Raw genomic sequence first — 20,151 nt, 5'->3', positions numbered from 1 at the left:
TAATTACCAGCTTAGATCCTGTAGTGCTGCCACCAACCAGGAATTCCAGTGCCTGGTACACTCTGGTCCCCCCCAAAACCTTCCCTGGGGACCCCAAGACTCAGATGCCTTGAGTCTCACAACAAAGGGAAATAACCCACTTCCCTTCCCCCTCTTACCTCTCCAAGCTCTTCCCCTCCCTGGGTTACCCTGGAAGATATTGTACTAAAGCTCCTTGAATTACAAAACAGAGAGGACAATTCACCTTCCCCCTCCTTTTCCCCCTCCCAGTCTTTCCCTGAGAGAGACAGGAATCCGGCACAGAGATTCCTATCCCTCGAGCCTCAACTAGAAGAGAAAATCAAACAGGTCTAAAAAGAAAGCTTTTAATAATAGAAGAAAAGACAGAAAAATCGTCTCTGTAATCAAGAATGAAAATTTCAGTCTGTTAACTACAAAATTGAATAAACAGCCTTTTCAGAAAAATACATTTAACAATTTCCAGCAAACTACACCGTTGCAAATCGAAACAATGTAAAAGCCTATATTGTCTTTCTACCTGTACTTACAAATTGGAAACAGAAGATTAGAGAGCCTGGAGATAATGTGATCACCCTCAGAGCCTAGAGAGCACACTGACCCAGAACAAAGGACCCACACCCAAAACTTCCCTCCCTTGAGATTTGAAAGTATCTTGTTTCCTGATTGGTCCTCTGGTCAGGTGTTGTTTGTTAACCCTTTACAGCTGAAAGAGACATTAACCCTTAGCTATCTGTTTATGACAGGCTATCAAACCCATTTTGAGCACTCAAACTGTGAGATATGTTTTGTGATTTTCTTTTAAAAATTCTAATCTTTTCAAAACTCCTTCCCTTAATGATGTTTTGTATGAATACTGTGTTCCAGTCAAATGTCAGCCCAAATCATAGACTATCAGGGTTGGAAGGGACCTCAGGCGATCATCTAATCCAATCCCCTGCTTAAAACAGGACAAATCCCCATTTTTTGTTGTTTTTTAAACCCCAGTTCCCTAAATGGCCCCCTCAAGGACTGAGCTGACAAACCCGGGTTTAGCAGGCCAGTGCTCAAACCACTGAGCTATACCAACAAGATTAAAATCCTTAAAGTAATGATATAAAGGGCAACATCTTACCCTTACTTGCAGAAAAAAGATTTTACTCCTGTCATTTGATAAAGAGATGCTTCATTGCACCATCAATGTTACATGATCCAACCCAATTTGCCCTATATTTTCCCCTACATATAGCATGTAAAGTCTCTGTCATCCAAAGAAACCACTCGTTTGTTCAAAACCAAGAGAAAAGTCCATCTCCCAGAACATTCAAAGCATTGTCTACTCACAATGGAAGAGAGGGAAGAAACTAGGTGGAAATATTTACAATCACAGGCTTCCAAAAATGTTTAAAAATGAAGAAAAACACCCCATCATCTTCCAGCATTACCCTTTCCTTCTTTAAAGCAGGTCAGCTTTGTTAATTCCAAAACATTTATGAACAGGTTGCACCTGGCTGAGTACAGTATTACACTGAGCACATCAAATGTAAGGCCTAAACTTGCATGCCACTAAATATTTTTCATGGGATGTTTAACACTTCTGATTAGTTCAAGATCAAAAATTATATACACAGGTATCTTGAAATTACATTTCTGAATGAAAGACAACAGACTGAAAACACAGGGCCAGAGTGATGTACCAGATCACTGTGTATAGAAACGCATTCAGTGCATCTCTACAGCACAATACAGTAGTGGTATTTTTGAGTCATCTTTGACTGTCCTCATTTACACACACAAATCCATTCATTTTACAAGTTGATTACATTTTAGCTGTGCAAAGCTCTACCAAAGTCTAGTGCCTCAAATCAGGTAGTATACTTACATCAGTCGCTATCTGTGGTGACTACTTTTTTAGCTGGAGGTTTATACTGATGGTCACTAATTAATTGGTCTGGATTATTTTTTTTTTTTGTGCGACACTGACCTCCCGCCCTCCTCCTCCTCCACACCAAAAGATACTTTTGCTGAAATTTTACAATAGCGTAGATTAGAAAGTATACTTAGTTCATTTGCTTGTTTCCTTGGTGTCTTTGGATTATAAAGGCAACTTAAATATGTGGCTTTATCCATCAGTTGAGGGTTGAATGCCGAAGACTCTCCATTTGCATGTATTTCAGTTTCTTGTCCCGATAAACATGGATTTGGTGTCAGTAGGGTAGTGGGGGATGTTCCCTTGCTCAGATGAGGAGGCTCAATGGTGCAGTCTACATTCTGGCAAAGCCTCCCAAAAGATGAGCCTTCGGTAGGTAGTCTGAAAACAGAATAATATGTTTTCTTAAGTTGTTTTGCTGATAGACTTTCACTCCAGTTTTGCTCTAATTCCTTCTTCCGGGGGTCGGAAAGCGCAGAATCTTGTGGCAGAAGACACCTGTGAGACTGCTCTGGCAGACAGATGGTCCCCGAATGTAGTCCAGTCTCCAGGGATTGTCCACTTTCTAAATATGGACTGGCAGAGGGGCTGTCTCCTGCCACACAAAGCTTGGCATCTGTGTTGCCAGCCACTAACATGTGGTATTTAGAGTCAGAATATTTCATATCTGGTTCGTTCTCCGTTTTTGGATTTACCTGTATATTTTGGAGCTGAGACTTGTCCTTTTTATTACAAGCAAATTGCTGAATTCCTATATTCCTGGAGGCATGGCCTGAGTGAGAAACAGTACCATCATAGCCTGCAACAGTTATTTCTTCTGCTTGACTTTCATAAACAGTAAGAGAAGAATTTGTAGAGGATCTGCACCCTTTTGATGCAGCAGGTTGGTAGAGATATTCATGGCCAGTTTCCTTTTTGCATCCAACATCGTCACATTCATTACAATCAGCTGCTATAGAACTGCAAGCATTTTCCAAGGAGTTTCTATAAGGATTCTTCTCTGTATTATGCCAGGTATTGTTTTCAATCCTCAAAATGTCACTAGGGGCTAACAGCTCCCTAATATTCTTTTGGTGGTCTGTGTCATTTGAGCTAACAATGTTCACTAACTCATATGAATTGTGCTCAGTACAGTCAGATTGAAATTCCTTTGTTTTCTCCTCAATATTAAACTGAGCTCCCTCCTTCTCATTAAGCATGAATTCAGCATCAGCACTTTCACCTCTCAATCTGTCTACACTTTTCTCTTCACTTGGAGAAATATGCATTTTCTGCACCGAAATAACCTCATTTGACAAATAATGGTTGGACTTCCTGTCTGCTACACTTTTATGTTCAAGTTCATGAATGTCCAATAAAGAAACTTTACTAATATTCGGACTGGAAGTTAGAGAGCCAGAATCCAGGGTGCTTTCATCTGCACTGAGAGGGAGGCAAGTATAGACAGATGCCATAGCACTGAGTTGCAGAGATTTAACATTGCAGAGTTCTCTGCGTAAAATACTTGGAGATGTAGGAACACAACCTTCTTCACCTCCTGCAAAACGCTCATTAATGGTATTATGTGTGTGTGTCAGTCCATCAGAATCGGTTTCTGCATCCAAAGACTTCCAGTCCTGGGCAATATGTTCATTATGTGCATTCTCGCATCTTCTGGACGGGAGATGATTGGTATTAGCAGAGGCATTTCCTAACGGCAGTTGCTCCAAACTATCCACCATCCTGCTCTGATCTTTTACAATGCATTTCTCAGTGCTCTCTTGAAATTCATTGATGGGTTCAACAAATGTCTTACTTAGAGACTGGCGTTCAGCATCAGCTTCTTGGTGAGCCATACCGGTCTGTTGGCCTAGCTGCAGAGTTATTGTCTGAGGAAGTCCACAAGAAATTTTACTGTTGTCTCCAGGCAACTCTTGATGGCATATTCCATCAGGAGCAAAGGAAGCTTGTACATCTGGCAAAGTGCTATAGTTTCCCTTTTCCCATTTGTTTGTTAGTGGCTCCTCATTGTTTATACACTGGGCAAGGAAAGTTGTGGTCACTTCTTGTTCTGTAAGATTTAGGTTAAATACAAAACACCATGACACATTATAAATTCTGCTAAAAATTCCTTATCACAGTTTCTACAGGTTGGTACCAAGTGTGTGAATACACGTCCCCAATTCATAGCAACAAATCAGTGGTCTGCACACAAATATTCTGGCAGTAGACAGAGTGAGAAGCTTCAGAAGGAGACGTGAAACCCTTTCAAATTGTGTGTTAAAATACAGTCTTTCTGACTGAGTTTAGCTGCTGGTTATTGTAGCTGAAATATAGTGATGATTAGCCCCTGTTGTCTTACAACAGATCACAACGGAAGCTATCCTTACCTGTATTCTTCATAGTTGAGTGTCACAAAGTTGTTTGCTGGTCATTATCATTTGGCAGTTATTTCCAAAAATTAATTATATACTGAAGAATTTAAAATATATTGCCTTTTACTGAAAACACTTCCAGGTGAAATACTTCTAAATTCCCTACGTGGTGGTGCTTTACATGTTCAAGGTGCTAAAACAAAGGTTAACTCGTTTTTATAGCTGATGGACAGATCTAAGGAGGATGGAAAGGGGAAAACCTCTATTGAATGGCAGGAACATTTTAAAATCTTGTATTTTAAAATTGATTTCTGCTGCTCTTGACATTCTATATGGCAAGTAGCATCCCAGGACTGCAGCGCACACTGCTGCGGGTGGTGAGTTTAGGGATAATGCTAAGCAGAGAAAGCCTGCATGGTCTTGTTTTCACTGCTGCCCAAGACTTTTATCATGCAATATGCTTCATTTGTCAGCAGCCACAAGCATCAGCACAGGGCATAGACTGTTTCTTAGCATTAGCTCCCACATATCCCCCTTGCCACAAGGGCAGTCCCACAGACTGATGTTCATTAGCTGCAGAAGGCAAAACCTCTTCATAAAATTAGTTGTAAATTTAATCCAAATCAGCAGTGCATAGAATATACGGCATTGCAGCATTGCTACGCTTTATGGTAGTGACTAATCTCCAGTCATTTCCAGGGCTGCTTCTTTGCCCTCTGCTTTTCCCTTCTCTGGGAAAGTTTAACTAAAAGGTTAATGGTGAGTCTATCATTACCTTTCAGAAGATCCATGTCACAGGGGGGAGCCTGCGTGGACAGATCTAATTGCTCTCTTGAAGTCAGAAGTGCAGTCTTCAGCTCCTTTAACACTTTCTGAGCAATTGGGCAGGGCTGGTATTCATTGCAGCAATTTGTATGGTATTTCCAAAATCTCTCTTTTGTTAAGTTATTATTCTTTAAGGAAGATTCTTTGTCGAGTTTCTCACTCCTGGGTGTTCTACAGCTGGGCCTCTCTTCTCCCAATCTATCGTTATTACAGTAAGACTGGGGATGGATACCTTCTTTTCCAGGAAAGGGGCTAACTAATTTTCTCTCCGCTGCAGGCTTGATGCCTTTATTATCTGGGTTACTGGCATCAGTATGTTCTCTAGGGCTGGCTAAATCTGAAAGTGGAGAGTTGGCTGGTGCTTCAGGTTCTGGAGTGAGGTAGACATCCCTTGTGTTCGTAGTCTCTCTCTGATTGTTGCTTTCACTTTGTGCAATGCAACAGTTCTTAAGATAGATGTCTTTCTGCAAGTCTGGTTCTTTCATTCCTTGATCTTTGAATCTGCCCTCAGTAGTATCTGTGGACTCACTCTTTATAAAATGTTCTTGACATAAAGTCTCGCAGTCTTTATCTCTTCTTGAATGCACCAAGTTGGCCTTAAATCCATTCTCAGCATTTGTTCTAGATACATTATCTCCATAAGCCTCTGTTAAATGACTGGAGATGTTGAAGTGAAAAGGGCTCCAGGATTTACTTCTCTTGTTAGAGGTGGTGTGAATTCTGTCTCTGCTTGTTTGTATATGTGTAGCACTTCCTGCTGGAGAAACTACATTTACCAAAGTCCGGGAACACTGAGAACCAGAAAACCAGGTAATGGGACTCAAAGCCTGCGCTTCCCACTGGGTTTCCAAATATTTCACCAAGGCTGTAAAACAGAGGGAAAAAAGTTGACACACTGCAGTTATCTACATTGTAAATACATATTTTAATCATATGCACAAATCTCACTTCTCCCCACTGAGCGATAACACAGAAATACAAAAACACCTCGACATACTGATGAAAAAGCTGAAAGCACTTTACCCTAATACTGTATAGGGAAATATACAAATCCTGAAGGATGAAGATGCTCAGTTAATCAGTATTCCCATTGTACAGTAGCCATCACTGAGAATTCTTGCCGGCTCTGCAGTTGTAGCAGATTCCTTGCAGTCTCCATTACAACAGGCTGCCTCATTAGCAGCAGGCCCCTTGAGACTCTGCAGAGCACTGGGCCTTCTCAGCAATGGCTACTATTGCAAAATACACACATGAAAGCTATTGCTACCGATTCTCTTCCCATTCCAAAGTGACCAACACCCAACCTCCCCACCCTACAAACCCCACCACCATTTTTGAATAATCACTGTTGCTCTTTATTTGAACTTACCAGGTTCCCCATTCTCCATACACACCCTCATCGGGATTGTTTTTTCATGGCTCAACAATGAGCAATGCAAACCAGGGTCCTTTTTTGTAGAAAGTTGTTTCTCCACATCAGGAAGTAAGCCAGGTGCACTGACACATCTGGGGATATCAGCTGCTCTCTCCACATTTTTGTTGCCCACTTGCTGGAGTGCTGGGCTTGTGGCTTGGTCTGGACGTTCAGTTAATCTTTCAATCTCCATTCCATCTTTACAGATCGTCATGATCTTTTTACCTGTGGGACTGTGAGCCGGCAACAGGGTCACTCCAGGCATCTTCACTGGGGAGCTTGTTTCTGAATGTCCTCTGCTGGATTGGGACGTGTTCTTCAAATGGTCACACAGTGCTTTTTCTATTGTGTCTGCTTCACTTTCCTCCTGAAAGCCCCTTGTCCTATTTGCTTTTATCACACAGTTATGGGGAAGTGGGGATACTGAAGGGGCATCAGTCATGCTCCTTGGGAACTCTTCCACAGAGTCCTTCTGTAAGATGTGTCCATCCTCTGCCTGATTAGTAACTCTGCTATATTTCCAGTGTTTTGTGATGAAATAGACAATCAGGCACATGATGAAACTGAAGAAAAGTCCTCCTGCAGGAGACAGGATGAGAGTCAGACCACGTTCATGGTTTTATTTTTTAAGTTTATATGTGAACTTGGTGCTTAATCGTAATAATAGTATCCACAAGTACCAAGCATGGTACAGTCAGATTTCATGCAAGTTTTTCACCACACAGCTCTGTCAAAGCACCTGCTCTGCAGCACCACTTGATAATCCATCCATACCCCCTGAACTTTCACTAAGGAGCTGAATCATCCCCTTTCAAGCCATTAGCTCCCCTTCCCTGCTGTTCTACAATGCATCTCATTCCTGGCTGGGGGCTCTCCTGCCCAAGGACTGAAAACTGGGTGCATATGAGAAAGCAGGCTAAACAAATAAAAATGGAAGATTTTTTTTATAATATCTTATACCTTTGGAGTAATGTGAAATATGAACAATGCAGACAAACAGCTTCCAACCTATGTTGCATTGCTAGAGTTTACCTGTGAAGCCATACAGCGAGTTCAATTCTGAAGTGCTTTCCTGTGGTAGATTTCCTGCGTGAGTTGGATAAGGACAGACTTCAGGCCCGACACTCAACATATGGCGTCCCCTCAGGCTCGGCGGACTATTGCAAACCAGGCCACTGGGTGTCTGAACTTTGTCCTTCAGTAACTCCATTGAGCTCACCAGATGACAGTCGCAGATCCAAGGATTTTCATTAAGAGACAAGGAGGTAAGAGAATCTGGAACGCTGGCCAGTGCAGTCAGCTTATTCTTAAACAACCACAGATGCGTCAGGGCCTGCAAAGGCTGGAAAACATCGTTATTAATAAACAGGATTTCATTGCTTGATAAGTCCAGTTTGGTCAATGATGCTAGCCCATAAAATGTGTCCACTGAAAGATACTGAATGAAATTGGAAGACACAATGAGTTCATTCAGCTTAGCCAAACTCTCAAAAGTCCTTGGAGGAAGATATGTAATTTTGTTGTCAGAGAGGAGGAGTTTGGTGAGCAGGGTCAACTCTAAGAACCAAGAACTTTTCAGCATATCCAAGGCATTGTTTGTAAGAATCAACTCCTCGAGGATTCCCAGGCCAGAGAAAGCCAAAGGCTCAATCCCACAGCTCAGCAGGCAGTTACTGCTGAGATCCAAACTCCTCAGACTGCTGACATCCTTTGCAACAAAGGTCAGGTTTGGAAGTGAAGAGAACAGAAATCCAGTTATGGAGAGTAAATGAAGCCTGGGGAAGTTCTGAAAAGCCAGTGGCGGTATCTTGCTGAGGTTTCCGTGACGTAATAGTATTTTCTCTGTGGAGTTTGGCAAACCTGGTAAGACTGAGGTACAAAAAAGGTGTTAGGAATTAAAGTATGGGAAGACAAGAGGCTGCTCTAATTTAAGTTTGGTACCAGCCCTGGGATGTGACTGCATTGGGCAAGTACAAAGGGCTGAGGATCAAACCATAATGACTGAAACTGATCTACTCAGAGACAGACCTTGCTGTGCTGCTCTCCTAAATATCCATCCTTTTGTACTTGGCATATGGCCTACTACTGTGTTCACAGGTCCCATCGCAACCTGGACTGGATAATGTCTCTTTTATATGGCAATTGCTTTTTCCTTTTATAGTTTTTCTAGACTTATTTCTTATAAATATAAAACACCACTGTTCAAAAGCAACATGTAATTTCAAAATTCCACTAACTACTACTCTCGTTCATGAATTGGCAGCAACGGGAAAGCGAGAGAGGGATAAAGGCTTACCTTCCTGAAGCGATGAGACATGCTCACATTCTGCTAGCCCTGTGGAGCAGTATTTACAGATTGGAGGACAAGACAGGGTTACTTCCAGGAAAGTCAGCAGAAGAAAACTAGCAAGAGCCAAAATACCTATTTACACACACAAAATCCAGTTACAAACACATACATTCTAAAAAAAGTTCTTTTTAAGGATCTTCTTAAACCTTAAGTATTCTGACTTACTTCCTATAGTTTCTCTATATCTATTGGGATACTATAGATAAATAGACTATGTACCAAGAGTAGCATGTGTGATCTTTTCATTTCACTGTAACAATGCTTTCGTCTACCTTAATATCAATTACTGCTAAAAAGGTAATTTAATTCAAAAAGGCCCTTGGCTATTGAAAATTTAAAAACAAAGGTTCTTTTTAACATTGCTCTGAAATTAGTACAACTTACTGTCACATTAAGTGCCATACACACTACGGACAGACACATTGTGACGATACGAGTTAGATGGTGATTGTTTCTAGGAAACTTTCTGCATTCATATTGTAGAATACCATATGGTATTTATTAATTCAGTAATTATCACCACTCTTCATAGGCAGGTTATTAACTGATGCGCCCACAGAGCAGGGGTTTTCAAATTATTTTATAGCGTGCGCCATATCTTAGTAGAGCAGTTGCCTTGCAGACCACCACCTCACCCCCATTCGTCATTCCATTCACCATCTTATAACTTCCCCACGGCAACTGCAATAATTGCTTATATCAAAAAATCAATATTAAAAAAATATTTCAGGTATTTTTAGCTCTCGATGCAATGCAACAGCTAGTAAAACGGAAAAGAGCACTCTATAACTGACCAATCTGAGTGGACCGCTGCTGCCATGTATCATAAATGGGGATTGTATATATTGTAATATTACATCATTTTTCTTGAAAAATCTGTTCTCATTTGATGTAGCAAACATTCAGATACCATATCACTAACATGAAAATATTTAGATGATGTATCTAAATATGTTATTTTGCTAACTTATTTCCTGAATTGTTTTCTGTATCACCAACCACTCCCTGTTCCAGCAGATATCTTGGGCTATACAAATTCTGCCAATTAATGTTCTTCCCAAAGCATATTGCTGGCATTTTTTCAGTGTCTGAGCATATAAACAATTACATTTGTGTTGTATAACCTGATTACATATTGGATTAAGTCCAGGCATGGGATTTATTTGCACTGGTTATAAACTCATCTTTTAACTTATTCAAAAATATTACAAGGAAAAATATGACCCTATTAGCAAATGCAAAAAAATGCTAGAGTCAGGTTTAATACTTGCACTCCCCCGCCACACAATTACCCAGATTACAAGCATTAGCACAGTAATTGTGCATTGAATTGTACATCCTATTTTTAAAAAAAAAAAACAACAAAAAAACCCTTCTGTGACGAATAGGAATGCCTTTCCGGAATGGGTGAAGAGGTTTCTCTTACCTAAAATACTTGGGAAACTCAAAATGAATTCACTACAATTACAATATTTCCATAAATATGACATGCAACCTTTGGGATTACTTCTGAGTTCACATTTTACAGTAATATTTCAATGTTTTTTCTTCCTGATCATTTCAGTTCACATGACACACCATTTATACACAAGAGCATTACTTTCTCATTTAATATTTTATTACTTTACAGAAATTGTGCCTGAATACATTTTGACCACTGCCTGAAAATATTTATGCAATATTTGATTTCTGACAAGTCTAGTTTCCCACTGAATACCTAGCACAATTTAAATCCAAATGTTTGTTGCTAGCATTAATAAAAGTTGGAACTTACAATTCATCTTCAGAAATGCATTGGACTTTTCTGTTAAAAACGTCAGCTTGGAGTACAACAAGCTGTCACTTGTCAGAGTATTTATGCTTCATGAAAACATGGTTCACTAATTGGACCAGTCATCCATGTTAAGATTCATTATAGATTAACAAAACATGAGGCAGGTTCAAATAGGTCATCTCCTGAATTAACAAGACTGTTACAAAACTAACATTAAAAAAGCTTAGTGGTAACATTTAAAAAGAATTAGAAAACACACAATACAAAAATGCAGAGATGATACTCCACACTTCATCCATAACCAACAGCACAGGAAAACTCCTGCCGTGAGAAAGAGATGCTTACAGCTAGAGATTACTCATATTTAATAAGTGCTGGTGGAAGTTAATGCTTTCACATTATGAATAAACTGTGCGTACAAGGATGTATTTTACATTTGGGGTCATGTAAGCAGCATGTAAAAGGTGGTTCCTATGTCTTTTGTGTTAAATTCACATTCTAGAAGACTACAAAAAACTGAATTTACATTAAAATTTAAAGTATGATAGAAATAATGTTTATGAAATAATGAAAAGAGACTGATGAATTTGAGTGAGTGCATGGTATTTGTGAGCCTAACACCAAAACATCTTTACCTTAAATCAGTCGTTCTCAAACGTTTGTGCTGGTGACCCCTTTCACATAGCAAGCCTCCGAGTGCAACCCCCCCATAAACTGAAAACATTTATTATATATTTAACACCATTATAAATGCTGGAGGCAAAGCAGGGTTTGGGGTGGAGGCTGACTGCTTGCAACCCCCCATGTAATAACCTTGTGACTCCCTAAGGGGTCCCGACCCCTAGTTTGAGAACTCCTGCTTTAAATCTATCCTCAGCAAAATCCTTACTCCACAAAAAAAAAGGGGGGCGGGGGACAGGTGCCAGTTGTATAACAAGGAATTACAATATTTCTAAACAAATGCAAACAGGCAGAATAAATTTTGTGATTTGCCATCAGCCCTAAATCAGAGCAAATATAAGCATAAAAATGGAGCAGATGTCTGTTGGATGTAATTGCAAACAGACTAACAAGCAGCGTAGACAAACATTTCTAGTTACATGGTTTATTAGCCATATTATAAATTATTAATTAAAAATACAGTGTGTAAAACCTACCAAAAAGACTTGAGAAGTAATAAGAATATATATAGATATATAGAGAGAGAGCATGCACACGCAAGCTAGCACAATTAGCAATCCATTTAAGGGGGTATAACCCATTATCATGACATGATACAGGTTAACATTTCATATTTTGTGCAAGTAAATTGAAAATTTTACATTAATTTTAGGTGCTCATGAATATGCCAAATTGACAACCCTGGATACTGATGGTCTCTGCCAATGAGTAGAGTAAGTCAATAACCAGAGCTGAAACGCCCCGTACCCCATGAACTATCCATTTCTAGGCAGCTGGAAAATTCTAGGGATAATTAATAAATTTGCTTACTTAGTGCAATGCTTGAATCAAAACCAGTAATGATATGGGTTATTTTGGAGGGGTGGGGGGTGAGTAATGGGATTTGAAGTCTTCTACATACCTGGTGCAAAACCAGCCTTGAGATAAAATTTTCAAAAGTGCTAAGTGACTTAGGTACCTAAGTCATATCTGCTTTCAATGGGACTTCAGTATGCAAATCTCTTGGGCAATTTTGGAAATTTACCCTAGATGATTACTGATCTAAACTCATTACTCATCTGAAAGCTGTTTGGTTGCCTAGATGAAATGAGTTTGATGGGTCTGAGTCAAGCTCCCTGTAAATAAATGATCACATCACAAAAATCTTCATGACGTGTCACCTTTTTTTGGCACCACGAATTGACTGAGCCATGGAGAAAAGTCCTCTCTCATCCTTAGAAGTTGCTTTTTCAAAACATGGTTAAGGCATTCTGGAAGGGCAATATGGAGCACTTTGCATTGCTCCTGAAGTATCTATAATAGAGGATTTCAGCTTCCAGTACTGTCAAGTCTGGCATGTGTCACCACTACTGAAATGTTATTATAATAATAATTTTGGTTAAAACAGGCAGCCTATAGCACATGGAACATTTTTTGATGGAGTGCAATTAGTTTACTTTGATTTCACTGGGGGGTGGTTAGCAATTCGCACTTGATGGGTCTGCTTCCACCTCTGCCTAGTCCACCTTCCACGATTTTCCACGACTTCATGCAAAAGATCAATGAAGGTGTATTCATTATTTTCAAGTAATGTATTATCACATGGGGAGGAGGTGTGAACAGATTTGTCTGAGGATGCTGGCGAGTGAAGACTGTCTCTGCAGAATCCAGCCTGCAAAGGTATATCTTTGTTATTCTTATTCTTTTTTACAGTCTCAGAGCCTCTGATTCCTTTTCCAGGCACTGAGATGCATGCATTTTCCATTGTGGCTATTTGCTTAGCTCCTTTCTTAAGCGGAGATACTAATTTGTTTGCTTGTTTTGCTTCTCTCTTTAAGTTAGGTTTACCACTGCTGTATTCATGAATTGCCTTTTGTTCCTTTACAGTATGTAGATGGAAATTATACTGATTTTGTTCATCTTTGAATTCTGTTTTCCCGACTGCTGCTGGGACACCAGGATCACTAGTGAGCATACAGAAATGTGCCTTGAAAAAATCATCTGAATTTTGGCTTTCGTCCCTTTTGCATTTTTCATATGGCCAAGTAAGAACTCTTCTCAAAGAACACAGCCTCATATTTACATTTCTACTCACAGCATCTTTTTGTTCAGTGCCAGGTATACTGGGTGACTCTTCAGTTGTACTAGCAACACTTAAATACAACAGCGGTTCAGCGTTCTCCGTATTAACCCTTCCTTTAATTTCCTCTTTCCAATGCACTTGTGAAATTCCATGGTCCTGCAATGACTGCTTTAATAGTTCTGAACTATCCTTTTTCGGGGTTTCTACGCGTAGTTCAGTTGGTGAAGTGTTTGCATTGTGACTACGCATAGCCTTTTTATTGCAGTCTTGCAAGCTATTAAAATACCACAGTTCCATAACATTGTTGCAGTCTTCATTTTTCATGCAGGCTTTTTCATCTATTACTGTGCAAGAGGTTTTGGGTTGCTCCTCGTTCCCATCTGCTGGTCTATGGTGTTGAGAACTACTGTGTTGAAACTCAGTTCTCAACAGAATTGGTGAGGCAGATTTTGCACGAGTTTTCTGCATTCTATTTTGTTGGGTTTTGTCACTTTTCACTGTTGTCTGTAACTTTTCATCTGACAGTCCTCTGCTCCTCAGTCTCTCTGTCACCTTGTTAAGGTGGCCTGTTAGTTTTTCATGGCTATTTTCAACAGTAGCTTCTTTACCTGGCTGCACTTGCTTTTTATCTTGTCTCACCTTCCAGAGCAGGAGAAGCAGCAAAAGAAATGAAAACAACACTGCAAAAATAGTTCAAACAAATAATTTTAAAATTTACCAAAACTGAGGTGCAGTTACAATTTTCAAAAAAATAAAAAAAAACACATTAGTGGAGAATTTGTGGAAAGGAAAAAAAATTCCTAAAGATGGAGCTGAATTGTATAATCAATTCATTCTAGACTGAGAAAGGATGGTATTGATATGGCTTATAAATGTACACACTGATTTAGTGGCAAAACTGAAAGAAAAAACTTACTGAGAATGTTTTTGTATTTTATTGTACACATTTGTATTAATACAAATGGAACCGTTTCTCCAAAGCTAATAATCTAAAGCAAAGAAATATTATTTTAGTAAGTTTCCCCCACCAAAATTTGTATTTTTTAAACACAAAAAATTCTGCTTTATGCACATCCTCTATTGAACCAATCTTCCAGATGGTTATTTGCGTGTTCTTTTTAACTTACAGAATATATTAAATATTAAGTTGCACCTTCAACAGATTTCATTTTAAAAACTTCCCCCAGCCTCTTTTTATCTGGAATAATAAATATGCTTTATTGATTATCTCTCTGGGTAATATAGCGAATATTACTCAAACTATCTGTTTCTGGAATAATACATTTCTTACTTAAAGAGTACCGTTATACTACATTATTAAGGATATTAGTAATGTATATATTACAGTATTAAGTATTGAAATACATTCAAAGTACACTTGAAAGTAATTATTTTTTATGAACACACAAGGAAATTAAAAAAAAAAAAACAGCCTGTCATCATTTCTGCAGTGGAATTGTGACTGCTTTCAGGGTTTGTCTTGCATATTAACATTCCATTGAACAAGGCAACCTCTTTCTTGAAAAGAGGTGCACAGAATGTGGATGTAACCTCTTTCTGTAATTGAAGGGTGAGGGAATGCTTTCAAGAGCCTATATTTGAAATTCATTTCACAATATGAAATAAGATGCAGAAAATTGTACTGTAACACACCTAAACACAGAAGCATTGCTGGCAATCCAACTTTATAGAAGTCATTCTCAAGTGATGGTGATATGAGAATAGGTGGGCAGCTAAAGTCAGAGATGTTCCAAACAGGAATTCCCTTCAGGGCTTGTGGGCTATGACAAACCACAGATGAAGCATCTTCCAACACAGAAGCATTCATCAGCTCTGTAAAAACAAATAGTGCATGATTAACCTATGACTACTTAAGATCCTGGGCTCTCACCATTGCTTGCTAAAGTACCCACAGGGCTGCAGGTGCTTAGCACCTTTGAAAACCAGGCCACTTATTTAAGGGGCTAAATATGATTCAGGTACCTAACTTTATGCACTCAAGTTTTAACATTTTGGCCTCTGATTTTGATCTCAGGTGTATCATAAGGAAATAATCCTTAACTGACAGAGGGGGATAGTCTAGATCATCTAGTAAGTCTTTCCCATCTCAAATTTCTATGACACAATGCATTGTTTCTATTGTCGTCCACTACACTATTTCCACCTGCATTAGACATAATTCAGCTGAACTATTAGAACACTAGAGTGTTTGCCGATGAGGTCCAGCCAAACATTTACAAATTTTGTTACAGCTGTTGGCCAATAAGAACCAGTCATCAGAAGGTCTGGAATAGTGTATGAAATAACCGAAAGAAGGTAATATTTTAACTGCGTACAGTATTTTTGCAATTGATTCAGCTTTCATTGAAAATGCCATCTTCTGTTCCACACACTGACCCAATACTATACTACCAGAGTTTCTCACAATCCCCCTTTTACATACTTCTGACACTATGCAAAAAATTACCATCACTATGCAATTCAGATCTCTTCCTCTGTGTTATGTTTTCATGGCATGATCTTGGATCATGGGACTATTCCTCCTACTCTTTAAAAAGGAATCACTGTAGGCGACATGCTTTGAGATAGATCTACAGTCAATGCCCAACAGAATGTAGCTCCGACTCTGAAACTTAGTACTATAAATAATACAGTAAGGAACGAATTTACAGTAACATACATTAGAAATACAGTGAAATCCTGAACACCCAAATCTCTACTAGCCAGACCTTACATTCTAAAGTACTTCTAACAAGTTTTACATTTGCATTAGCTATCTGGCTACAGACTCTCAGTTATCTGAATGTATTTGGAGTTGCCCAAGTGTTCTGGGTGATTGAAATTATGTTTTACATTACCTTGCAAAAACAATCCAAAATCTTGAAGTTCACAGGAACAGTTCCATGGATTGTCCCCCAGTTTCATTACTGGAGACATCAGCCCACTGAACACGTGTCTTGTTAAGGCAGATAAGTTATTACCAGATAGATCAATAAAAGTTAGCTTAGACAAATTCTTCAAACTTCCACCCGCAATCATATGAATTCTGTTGCTAGCTAAATTAAGGGTTGTCAGGTTAGAGAAACTGGACAACATATGAGGGCCTATTTCCTGAATGATGTTCTGAGACACTGTAAGGTTTTCTAAGTGTCCTGGTTTGGAAAGCCAAGAAGCCAGAACTGTAGTCAGATTATTTTGATATAAACTGAGTTTGGTGAGACTATGGAAAGCGTAAAAGGCTCCAGGTTCAATTCTTGTGATGCCACTGTTTGCTAGAGCTAGACTGGTGACAGATTTCAAGTTTGGGCTGTTGAAGACACTTGAGTTGATAACCCCAATCTTTGTTACAACAAATAGAACAGACGTCAGGCCTTCTGGAAAATCTAGGGAATAAAACAGAAAAATGTGCTTGAATACCCAAGGACTAATACCAGTTCCTATTTTCCCCCCTCTTCAAGATTTGAAATGAGGATGAGTGACGAAACCCTAAACTTGATCTCAATGTGTGATCCTAAAAGTGGTACATATTTGAAAATTTTAAATCCTTTTGATAAGAATAAAATTATATTTATTTTAGCACTATCTATAAATAAAAGGAAGGCTTTCACAGGACAAAATCTTCAGGAGTTGGAAAACAAAGGCTACAAGTTGCTCTTACTCAACAATTATGGTAAAATATCAGTGATATCCATGTGATAAATTGCAAAACCATGTAATGAACTATATCTTTCTCTGACCAACTCATCTGCCCTCTTGGCATTGATATATCCAATAGAAACTTATTCTGAGGGTATGGCTACACTTGAAACTTCAAAGCGCTGCCGCAGCAGCACTTTGAAGAGCGAGTGTGGTCGCAACGCCAGGAGAGAGCTCTCCCAGCGCTGCACGTACTCCACATCCTCTACGGGTGTAGCTTGCAGCACTGGGAGCCACGCTCCCAGCGCTGCGGCACTGTTTACACTGAGGCTTTACAGTGCTGTATCTTGCAGCGCTCAGGGGGGTGTTTTTTCACACCCCTGAGCGCGAAAGTTGCAGCGCTGTAAAGCGCCAGTGTAGCCATGGCCTAACATTCCAAACCTCTCAGCAGCTTCAGTCACTTTTTTATTTCCACTCCCACTAGCTAAACAAAACAAAATTACACTGGTTCGAGATTTAGGACTGGCAATGTTCAGTTCTGAACCAACAACCGGTTTAAAGTCTGATAATACAACACTGCAGAGATGTTGACAGAGGTTTAGACTGCTGGAAAGGGGAGTTTCCCAGCTTTTTCCAACAGGACACAATACTTGCTACTAATCTGGACCCTGAGATTAGTCTTTAAAAGTCAGTCATTTTTATATACAGAAAAATCATTCTGGATTATTTTTATTATTGTTTTAAATTTATTTAAATTTTTCTCTGAATATTCTGCAGTTAGATGCTTAGTAACTAAGGCAACTGGCTTTACAAGTGGAGAGGTAAAAGAGATAGTGCCAATGAAATCAATAGAAAGATTCCAATTCACCTCAGTGGTCTTTGCATCAGGTCCTAAAATGTTTGTAAAATATTTTCCATAAAATGTGGCATATAGATAGAACAACAGTATGTACAGTACAAAGTTTATCAGTACTAATTTCAGATGACCTGTGCTATGTATACCTAGTTCTCTCACAAAAAAATTAAGTTATGTGCTTATATATTGTACTAACTTTTAATCACTGATTCGTTAACTGTGCACAAGTTATCTTTCCTTAAGTAGCAGTAACAAGTTCTAAAGCAAATTAAATAGAACATAGGGCAATCAGTGGGTTTCTTTTGAAATATTGTAATGATATAGTGGTATGAATTAATTCAGAAGTAAACTAACTCAAATATAGGATAACGGTGCAATACAGATTATTAACTTTAAAAAAAATATTATTCATTTTTTTCCCCTATTAGTTTCTTGAACAAACAATTCCATCCAGAACTATGTGCAATCATTCTGTGACCAGACATTTATTAGGACCAAGGAGCATATCCCACCTCATCACTATTAAACTAAATCAAATAAACTCAAGCTGATAAATAACATATCAACTTTTGAGTCCAGAACATAAATTAGAAGTGAAACACCTTCCTCTCCAAGAAATTTTAAGCAGTAAACATTGCAGCACAAGTATAATTTTTGGAGTGACTTTCACATTCTCAGTAATCAAGATACAAACCTCTTACTTACCGTTTGGAATTGAAGAGCAGAAATACTCCTTTTCTAGCACACACTGGAATCTTGAAGTCTTCATCAGTCCCCAAATCAAAATAAGCTCAAAAATCACTGCAAAGACACATATGCTTAAACAAAATCATGAAGGAACTATTTCAATTTTTTTTTAAGTTAAGACACACTTATATAACTGATTACCTACATACATAATCCCCCAGGAAACTCAAGCTGATGCTTTTGCTTTGTTTTAAAGTTTTCACAGACTTAATCCATTAAGAAATTCAGCAGAATCCAGTTCAAAATTCTTTAAATACTTTGACCATAAAAAAGGAAGAAGACTTAAAATATCCTTGCTTATATTTAAGGCAAATTCCAAACCCTCTGCTTGCAGAACCAAAAGTTTGGTTTCATAGAATAATACCAAGAAAGCTTTACAGTATTGAGTTCACTAGGCACTTCTTGCTGAGTTTGATTCAGAGAAAGCTATTCCCACATTTCACCAGTACATCCATCTAGCATGAAAGTCCCTTATTTGAATGCTGCTTTAAGTTTATAGTGCAAAATTTTAAATGTAGGATGGAGGAATTTACTTACATTTCATGATGCACAAATTCCTTTCATTTAAAAAGGTCTGGTCAATTTTTGCTTGTTGGAACGCTAATAACTTTTGTCTGAGAGCTTGCATGTGATAAAAAGGCACAAGAATGCATGTGGTATTTTTTCTGTCAAAAGACAAGCCAAGACCTGTTAGATTATCTTCATTTCTTACTCTCCCTTGGGTACCACAGTGGTGGGCTAAAAGGCAGTCACATGGATGACCAGTAGTGAGTATCTGCATGGTATCTCCATGGTTCTGTCACACTGGCAATAATATTTAACCATTTCATGGTATAATATAGTAACCATGTCTATTCTTCTAATCCACTGAAGTTTTAAACAGCTCATTAGAAAGGTGTAGTATGAAAAGAACCCATTTGGCATCAGTTGGTTTGTTAACCATTATTCATTTTTAAGAAAAATTCTTTGTATAGTTAACCAAAGTTCACTGTACCTTGTGAACACAAGCTAACATTCTGAGGTAGATTTGCACCAAAAGCATAACATAAGGAAGACCTTAACTCCTTTTGGGATTAACATAGAAGAGATGTAATTTTTATACCCCACAGCAGTACTCATCTACACAAATTAAGTCACTTCAAACAGTTCTCATGAAAAGTGCATAAAAATGTCCGCTCATCAGAAGCGGAAAAAGCAACTTTAAATGAAAGTCTTTCAGGCTTAATGTATATTAAACCAGCAAAAAAGGGCACAAGTCAATCCTTTGCAGGCCACCTTCATATTAGTTTTACGCATCTGATGACAAGGTCGATGTTAACAGACAAAAAAATTTTTTTTTTTTTAATTTGTGTCCCTGATTTTAAGTCTTATAATTTACCTATCCACTGCCTTCTTAACCATACAATGCCAAAATTAGTTGCAGATACAGTACCTTCAGACAGCAATTTCTCCTTCTCATCTTCAACCTCACCATAAACATTCATGTTTCACAAGACTGCTTAAAGTATATACAAAAATTAAGTTA

General features: G+C 38.6%; 1 protein-coding gene across 1 annotated transcript; it reads right to left on the bottom strand.

Moving 5' to 3' along the window:
* Positions 1 to 323: 323 nt before the first annotated feature.
* LOC116817432 (uncharacterized) lies at positions 324 to 19,000 on the bottom strand. The gene is made up of 10 exons (XM_075060688.1): positions 18,585 to 19,000; positions 16,246 to 16,770; positions 15,041 to 15,220; positions 12,838 to 13,953; positions 8,817 to 8,942; positions 7,553 to 8,389; positions 6,476 to 7,099; positions 5,057 to 5,971; positions 1,982 to 3,977; positions 324 to 327 (listed from the first exon to the last, which is right to left on the bottom strand). The coding sequence occupies exons 1-10, from the start codon at positions 18,646 to 18,648 to the stop codon at positions 324 to 326; spliced, it is 6,387 nt and encodes a 2,128-aa protein (XP_074916789.1). The 5' UTR covers positions 18,649 to 19,000.
* Between the last annotated feature and the right edge of the window lie 1,151 nt (positions 19,001 to 20,151).

Source organism: Chelonoidis abingdonii, chromosome 24 (genome assembly GCF_003597395.2).
Source record: "Chelonoidis abingdonii isolate Lonesome George chromosome 24, CheloAbing_2.0, whole genome shotgun sequence".
Lineage (NCBI taxonomy): Eukaryota > Metazoa > Chordata > Testudines > Testudinidae > Chelonoidis > Chelonoidis abingdonii.
The sequence above is the reverse complement of the archived record's forward strand: the minus strand, read 5'-3'. Positions and strand labels throughout refer to the sequence as shown.